At 30.5% G+C, this 9,511-nt stretch overlaps 1 protein-coding gene across 1 annotated transcript; it reads right to left on the bottom strand.

Annotated features, from left to right (window-relative positions):
- Positions 1-424: 424 nt before the first annotated feature.
- LOC149198098 (uncharacterized) lies at positions 425-1,255 on the bottom strand. Its single transcript, XM_089408922.1, has 2 exons — positions 1,154-1,255; positions 425-862 (listed from the first exon to the last, which is right to left on the bottom strand). The coding sequence occupies exons 1-2, from the start codon at positions 1,253-1,255 to the stop codon at positions 425-427; spliced, it is 540 nt and encodes a 179-aa protein (XP_089265048.1).
- Positions 1,256-9,511: the final 8,256 nt, after the last annotated feature.

Raw genomic sequence — 9,511 nt, 5'->3', positions numbered from 1 at the left:
CCTTGGGTTTAATATTATTCCCTTGGGTTCATAATCACTTGGGGTTTTAGTATTAATCCCTCGATTTATTATTCCCTTGCGTTTATAAATCAATCCATTGGATTTATTAATGTGAAGGTTCATGTTCTTAATGTTTAGTATTATTCCCTTGGGTTTAAAATGTCTTAAGTTTTTAGTATTAATCCCTTGCATTTATTATTCCCTTAAATTTATTGCTATATATCTTTTTCTGCTTGGAGAGAGCTTTGTACATTGTCTTGACAATGTAACCTCCATAATCTGCCAATAATGACAAGTACAACAATACATAAATAATTAACAACTACTTTCATTTCAACTAACTGGATCCTTTGGCTAACATCTCTTGGCATTTTACATAAGAATCTTGACGTACATGCATAATTAACAACTGCTTTTGTTTTAACTAACTGGATCCTCTGGCCAACATTTCTTGGCATTTCACATAAGAATCTTGGCGTTCCAGACGCATCTGCTTGTAAAATGTGGCTATAAATTCTTCTGCCTTCCTGTCAATTTCGGGATCCGTATAGCTGGAACACTGATCATCATCTTCATCGCAAGCAATGAAGTGGGGAATGTCATCATTACCCGATTCGGAATCCGAGTCATCTTTCAGATTGACGCAAATGCAAGAGGGCAGGAGTGCTCTCATAAGAAAATGACCATACAATTTTTTTCGTCCACTTCCTGAGTTAACGCCATGGCCAGAGTTGGACGACTTAGTTGAAGGCGGGGTGCTGCACGAAAATTCATAGTGATCATTGAAATTAGCTCCGATGGAATTTATGTTCATGATTTCGTCTCTTCCAAAGTATTTGACGTGAAGATCGACTGCAATTTGCTTCAATCTCTTCATTGTAATTCTACCCAAGTATTTGACGTGAAGATCGACTGCAATTTGCTTCAATCTCTTCATTGTAATTCTACCCAAGTATTTGACGTGAAGACCGACTGCAATTTGCTTCAATCTCTTCATTGTAATTCTACCCAAGTATTTCACGTGAAGATCGACTGCAATTTGCTTCAATCTCTTCATTGCAACTCTTCCAAAGTATTTCTCGTGAAGATCGACTGCAATTTGCTTCAATCTCTTCATTGCAACTCTTCCAAAGTATTCCACATGAAGATGGACTGCAATTTGCTTCAATCTCTTCATTGCAATTCTTCTTCTGAGTATCACCACTGTCCACAAACGTTTTGCTGTAAGGCTTTTAAGATATGAAGGGATACTCATTTCTGTAGTACCACAAAAACTAAATATATCATTCCACCTTAATGTGATTGGCAGCATATAAATATGGTTAGTTTCAGGACAATGCGCGTGGAAACCGTGGGATATCACTGTAAAGACGAGCCAAGAGGGAAGCACGCAAACCGAGTGAAAGTCTATGAATCTTTCAACCTAAATTATAAAAATATTTCGTCTTTCACAGCCACTCTATGAGCGTTAATTAACTTATCGGGAAGGAACAGCGTTCTTAGTCAACCTGTCTCTATCAATGAAAGTGCTTGACTATGTACTTTTCACTGTAATCCAAGTATAAAATTTGTCGTACAAATAAAAGAATCGAATGATTAAGCTTTTCTAATCTTTCATTATAATTTTTAGCAAATATCTAATCATATGATTGATTTTTTCCCATAATTTTTAGCAAATCTCTAATCATAGATTTTTCCTTTTTCCGTTTTTTTTTTTTCGAAGGTGGCAAAACCTATCAAACTCAGGTGTCAAACCAACAGTGAGGACAACCATCTCTGGTTGCTATCCGCGAATGTCGATTTGACTCATCACCGTTATCAAGGAAAACCACGCCACCTGTAATAACCCGCTGGTGGTCCGTAAGGGAGCAGGCTTTCACTCCTGCCAGATGCCTCTGGGTCTTGGGCCGTTAACCTGTTTCCTTACGTCCGAGGAAGACGAGCTCTTAGCCAAGCAGAATCAGTTTTACGGCATACTCCAGGCCGTGATTGATTTTTCCTTTTACTTGCAATCTTATTAAAAATTTTGAAAATTAAATTTTTTTAAAAAATACAATTTAGTTTTTTAAACTATCACATCAAGAATAGTATCATGAGGCTCCAAGTGAAAAACCAAATACACGCGTCCTTATTTTCTTTCCAAATTAAAAAACAACATTTTCGAAGGATGGTAATCTTCGTTACCTACTACTTGACGAGACAGTTTGGTGCTTATTGGCTACGCAAATGACAAAAAGAGTATTGTAATATTCCTTACCCGCTACTTGAGAAGACTGTTTGGTGCTTGCAAGACCGTTGAAGTAAGAGATGTTTTTGTTTTTAATTGATTTTTGTTGTTGTAGTATATAAATTGTAAGATTTTAATTGGTTTATAATTTGATAGATTATATACTATGGATAGCAGTATTGAATGTTTAAATAGGTAACTTATTATACCTAGAATAAATAGTTATATAGTTATAGGTGTATTGTTAAGGTATGTACTGATGTGAATGTTATTGGTTTTAAATTATATATTTAAAAATCTATTCATGTTAAGTTCTGGTGTCGTCTACACTAAGTTAAAGAGATCTTGACAGCTTAAACCTCGTTCAAAATTTCTGAAATCAAACCTCACACCACAATGCAAACGTTGATGATTTATACTACGTCTGATTTATACTAAGTCTTATATAAAGTTTTGTTTATTTTTCATTATGAATATAAACTTTCTTCATTTTGTATTATTTTTAAGAATGGTTTTAATTTTAGCACGACTATAAAATAGAGCTTAACCAAGTAACAAAGTAAAGTATATATTTTTTATTATTTCAAAAAAATAAAATAATGATATTATGTACCATTATTATTTATATAATTTTAATGATTTTATTAGTTAGGTTGAATTATTTGTGAAAATTTTGGTAGATAGCTTGCTCAAATTTATTAACTATTAACATATTTTGAAGAGGAACAATATATTTCAACTTTCAACATAATGACTTGGAGTGAACGAGGACCTTATAAATAATAAAAGAATTTTGAATCCACATATTAATAGGAATTTGGGAGGATTCTAGCATTTCAAACAATAATGATTTATAGGTCACACATTTTGAAAAGAATAATGATCTTGAGATAACTAAGAAGGATGGAGCTCTCCCATAGATGCCCTAACATTTAAAAGGCCCATACCTAGTGATATTCATATTAAAGTATGAATGTACCAAACACATCATAGCCTTGGTAACCACACAATTGAGATTCCTCATCCATTCAAGAAATATATATGTTTTCTAATCAAACTAATAACGATGGATTTTATAAAAACTTAGATATATTGAACTAGTGTACTGACACTAAGGAAACGATGTAAAAACTCTCAAAATCAAAACGAAAATACATATTCCAACTATATAGATAAGATAGATAAGATAAAACAATTCTATTTTTTCTATTGGATAACTAAAAAAAATCTTTCAAATTAATTACTCTATCCTCATATGCCAATATTTTATATAGCACACCAATGCCCCATGGGTGTGGGCATGTAGTGAGAGTACCTTGAACCTTTAAGCTTTAGGGTCAAGGATATAGGTTTAAGAGAAGATCCTAAACACTTACAAAAACAAATTAAGAAAAGTGATGGCACATTGATATATGAGCATGATAAAGAATGCAAGGCATCTCGAAAGAAAGGTGAACATCCCAAAGGAGTGAACATAGCTTCTCCTTGATATAATTGCAACAAGAACTACCATGAAAGGCATACTAAACCTAATTATTCCAAGGTATTCTTTAACTATAAGAAGAATGGAAATGAGATACATAGTTTATAGTATAATTTTTCATGCGCATTTTGCATATTACATAACTAATGTTTTGCCAAATGTTGGAAGAGAATGTCCTTGTACAAGAAGGTTATGTATAACAAGAAGGAGCAGAAAAGACATAAAGACCAATCTCTAATACTAAATGTGGAGAGTGGCAAGAAAGACCTGTTGTCAAAAAATCACTGCACTCATTACAACAAGAGTGGATGTATTGGATTAAGAAATGCTAGAAACTTTATCCAAGGAAGGACAAGAAAGTTGTGCACGCACTAAAAAAGAAATATGTAGTAGATGAAAGAGTTGACGAAATGCCAGTAATCTAAGAGGAACAAACCAAAAAGGAGAATCCATTAGCTAGGTTTGGTAAGAAATGGATAACATATCCTCAAAGTTGTTTGCTTCCATTGTTGTAAACCTCACATCTTGTGTATAGGACCCCAGGAAGGGAAAACTGTACAAGTGATGACGTGTTATAACATCAATTATGTGAACATAGTGTTTTTATGATTTTGTGAGTGTACAAATCAAAGAGAGAATTCAAATGATCTATGTATTATTTTGGTGGGACAAAATTTTGTTCTATGGGGATGTTTGATCCATGAGGATCTTTAAAACCAAGCAAAATTGACGATCCTAATTTCTGATTTAAATGTACTCATGTCAAATTTTTCATCTAGAGATTTCTAACGCCACTTGAATAGATTAAAATATAAGTCATATGAACAAGTTTTGGCTTGTTGGAGTATTGACCAAATAAGCAAAAGAATATGAAGGTGGGACACATGGCATCACCAAGAGTTTACATATGGCAATATGGACATAACACATAGAAATACGGATGGTGATAGTTGGCATTATGGTCATGACACATGGTAGTGCGATGTTGAGATGGTGAGTTGACTACATTGTATGTATGTTCGCGTGGCATGTTGATTGGGTTGTACAAATGATTACATGGTATGATAAGTGGACCTATAAGAGTATGAAACAAAACAAAATAATAAATAAATAAAAATAAAAATTACAAAACAAAACAAAACAAAAAAACACAAAAAATTAAACAAAAAATAAGAATTAAATGAAAAAACAAAAGATAAAAAGTAAATAAAAAAATATATTAAAGCATAAAAGGTAAAAATATGAAATGCTAAAAAGCCAAAATCAAATATAAAAAATATATAACAAAACACCAAATAAAAAAAAAACATTAAAAAAAACACTCATAAAACATAGAATTTGAAAAAAAAAAAAAAAAAAATTCAAGAAATATAAAAAAATAAATGAAAAAAATTGTTTCTTAAAAACCACAATTTAAGAAAAAAAGGTCCTACGAATAGACCTGCGGAGTGGCTATGGGTTCTCCCGTTTCCCCCATTGTGGCCAATCTCTTCATGGAGCATTTTGAATCCAAAGCCTTGTCTTCGGCCCTTTACCAACCCAAACTTTGGAAAAGGTTTGTGGATGACACTTGTGTCGTCTGGTCTCATGGTAAAGAGAAGTTGGAGCTGTTTTTCCATCATCTTAATAGTCAATCTGACCATATAAAGTTCACCATGGAATTCGAAGTTGATAGTAGCCTACCTTTTCTTGATGTTCTTATCTCAAAGAAGGATGATGGTTCTTTTTCCCATCAGGTTTTTCAGAAGAAAACTCACACAGAGCAATATCTCCATGCTAGTTCCCATCATTTTCCTGCTCAAAAGCTAGGCGTTCTCAACACCTTAGCCACTCGGGTGATGTGAGTTTCCGATGAAAATCACATTGAAGATGAGAAATCCCACCTCCTAAAAGTTTTTAAAAAGAATGGTTATAGTATGTCTCAAGGTCTTAAGGCTTTTCAAAATGTTGGAAAAGGCCCTAAGAATAAAATTGACCCCAAGGATTGGTCTTCTTGTGTTCGTCTGCCTTTTATTCAAGGGACCATGGATAGAATCGCTAGGATCTTAAGGAAACATAGGATTCATTCTTCCTTTAGACCCCTTAACACTATCCGAAGTTCTCTTCGTTCTGTTAAAGACCTGATTAACGGCAGGGATGGAAAGGGTGTTTACATTATTCCCTGTTCTTGTGGAACTCCTTATATTGGTGAGACCGGTCGATCCATAAACCAAAGGATTTGTGAACATTATGCCAACCTCAGGCACCGAAGGTCTTGCTCCCCCACTTTGGTAGAGCATGCAGAAAAAACAAATCATCACATCTGCATTGAAGAAGCTAATGTTATTGCGAGGATTTACCATTTTCATCATCGTAAATTCAGGGGGACCTTAGAAATTGAAAAGAGACCTGTTAATTTAAATAGAGATGATAGTTGGAATATCAGCAGAAACTGGATTCCTGCACTTTCTTCCTAATAATTTTTTTATAGATTAATTAATTTATTTATTTAGTTAGATATATATATATATATATATATATATATATTCGTTTGAATATGATTAATCTTTAATATTTATGTAATTTTATATTCATTAATGAGGTTATATAGGGAGTTTATAATTTTTATATATTAATTTTTTCAACTTATTTAACATCATCTTTTTGTATAGTAATTTATTCTCCTTAATTAGTTTCCCTTAACTTTTTGGTAAAATCCCTTTCTATTTTTTACCCTATTCAATATGATTATATTATATAATTATATAATGTTGACTATCTAATATTATTTAATAATTATATGAATAAGATTAAAATATCAATTCCTTTCAGAATATCATTTATTGATAGTATCCAATTTATGACTCTTAAATTTATTTTTTAATATTATATTAATTAATTTAGTTATAAGGGGTTATTATTTTTTCTAAATTATACTTTTTACATCATTAATTTATCCAAAAAAAATGCTTAATTTATTTCCCTACTTTTTTTTGGTTATTAACCTTTTCTATGTCCTACCCTCAGTCAAACTTCTTGTTATCCCTAACAGCTAGTTACTAGCTCTCTACATCTATTTATCTAAATCCCTGGATCTGATTCCTCATCTTATCCTGAAGATGAACCACAATAACTGGTTCGGAACCCGTCGACCAGAATCTCTCTTATGTGATTTATTCTCAAAGATGTTATTATAAAAAGAAAACATTAAAATAAAAAATAAATAAAATAATAATAGAATAAATAAAAACAATAAAATAAAATTGAAATAAATAATAATTATTATTATTATTTAAAAGAATATTAAAAAAATTATTAAAAAATGTAAAATAAAAACACATTAGAAAACAATTTAAAAATAAAAAACAAATATTAAACAGAAACATATAAAATTTGAAAGAAAAAATAGCAATAATTTTTTTTTTTAAATTAAATGAATAAATAAATAAAATTATATGGCTTCTCACTAACATCCAAATTAGCGGCTATATTAAATATTTTTATTTTGTATTTTTTATTTTTTTATTTTTATTTATCCTTTAATATATTTTTTTAAATATTTTTAAGATTATTTATTTATTTATTTATTTTTTAATTTTAATATTTTTTTAATTTTAACTCTTTTTATGTTTTTTCATTGTATTTTTAATTTAATTTAATTTTTATTTTTAAAGATATATATTTTTAAATTGTGTGTTTGGATTTATTTCTTTTTTAACATTTTTTGGGTTATTTTTACTAAAAAATTTATGTAAATCATTTTTTTAGACAATGAATTCAAATGTCATTCTTGATATAAAATTAATAAAACTTTCATAAAATTTATTATTTTTCTATTTTTTTCATTAAAAAAATGTGTTATTATGTCATATTTAGTGAAAAGGTCTTATAATACTTATTTTTTTAATTAATATGCAAAATGCATATGATTTTTTTTTTTTAGTAGTAGAGAGGAACCGAGCAACCGACTTGACACATAAATACCAGTAAACTTCTAAGGAGCTACGATACATCCTCCTCTCCATAGCCCAGGTCACAATAGGGGGAATTTGAATCTCGGCCTTTCGAGTTTCATCGATTTCAAATTTCTTGGATTAACCAATTGGGCTACCCACCCACCACACAAGATATAAAATGTGTATTTTTTGAAGAGCATTTAAAATTAATATTTTTTAGTGACAATTTTTTTGTATTGAAGTATTACTTAACGATATATAATATATAAAAAATCCTAATCTCAAAATATTATTTTTATTAATTTTTTTAACCAAAAAATAAATAAATAAATCATTCTAAAAACATTTCAAAGAAAAACAAAAAAAAACAAGTTTGAAAAACCATTAAAAAACAAACATATTAGGATGGAAAACAGGAAGAGAAATAAGAAAACTTAAAAAATGTTTAAATAATTTTGAAATCAACATGAAAATCAATAACATTTTACAAAAATGATTATACTGGATGCATAAGAAAATTTAAAATATAAAAAATATGCTAAAAAAAAGTGTCTTCTGAATCAACACTTTTCAAAATTGGAGGATTTTTTGCTACCTCTAAAAAGTGAGAAATCAGTATAGTTCTTGTTTGATAGGTTAGTTTGTTCCTAAGACAAGGTGTATATGAAGATAACACGTTAATCATTATGAAAGAGGAGGATGAAATCTTATAGCTTGTGCACGGTATATGTTTTTATGTAGGGACTAAAGATGAGAACCCAAATAATGGGAAGGTCAAGGATGGAACCTGAGACCTATCGATTATAAACTCTATGTGTTACAATTGTGCCCAAACTTTGTTTGTTGACAAACTCTGCAAGCTAGGTTAGTCTTTTTCCTAAGATATTATACGTGAAGAATGGAAAACTAAGGTAGTTGAAAACACCTTTCAAGTACCTTGAGAGTAGTAAGAGTAGTATGTCAATGTTATAACCTTCATAGAGCTAGTAGAGACATTTTTTTAGAGCTTCGAGATCTATATGATATGTATTAAAGCACTTAAGTTGTATTTCACATCTTATTAATGGAGCGATTATGTTGTTGAAGTAGACCTAAAGATATATCCCAAATTCATTGAATTCCATAATCAGGTTGTGCCTTGTCATCTTTCTTCTTGTTGTTCCTTTATTCAATTCTATCTTTCAAATGCTCATTGAGCCTTATAGTTTAAGCTAAGTCAATTCACACTAATAATTGTTCCCAAATCAGTGAGAAATTTCAGATCAACATTACAATTGTTATTCTTAATGATGATATGGAATCTAAAGCATTTTCATCAAGAATAACTCAAATAGTAGCTCCTTCCACTCTCAGGATAACACCACAAGTTCTACCCAAACTACACCTCTATCTATAACAAGGAGATGTTCAAGGTTGTAGTCAAAACTAAGGGTATAATAGACATCACAACAAACTCTAGCTACTCCTTCAGTTGTAACACTTGGAGAAAGTCGATAAAGCTCAGTGGGAAACATTACTTCTTTGGACCCAACTTTGTGAAGCATGTTACTTCACCAAAAAAAGAGTTCAAGTGAGTTGTATAATGTTCATACAACTAAATATTATTAATATTTGATTTATTTTCTCAAGTTGTTGATCCATTTTCATTTAAGGAAGTTGTAAAAACGAAACATGGGCTCAAGCCATGGAAAAATAAATTGATGATAATGAAAATAATCACACATGGGAGTTAGTGGATTTGGCTGAAGGTAAAGATGTGATTAGAGTGACACTTATTTATAAAAACAAAACATAGTGTTGGTGGAAAAGTGCAGAAGCATAAGGAAAGGTTAGTGGCTAGAGTTTTCACACAACAACTAGGAGAAG

The sequence above is a fragment of the Pinus tabuliformis genome, chromosome 2_2 (genome assembly GCF_031772625.1).
Source record: "Pinus tabuliformis cultivar Carrire ecotype Pingquan chromosome 2_2, CPIR1, whole genome shotgun sequence".
Lineage (NCBI taxonomy): Eukaryota > Viridiplantae > Streptophyta > Pinopsida > Pinales > Pinaceae > Pinus > Pinus tabuliformis.
This window is presented reverse-complemented; position numbering and strand designations above follow the sequence as displayed.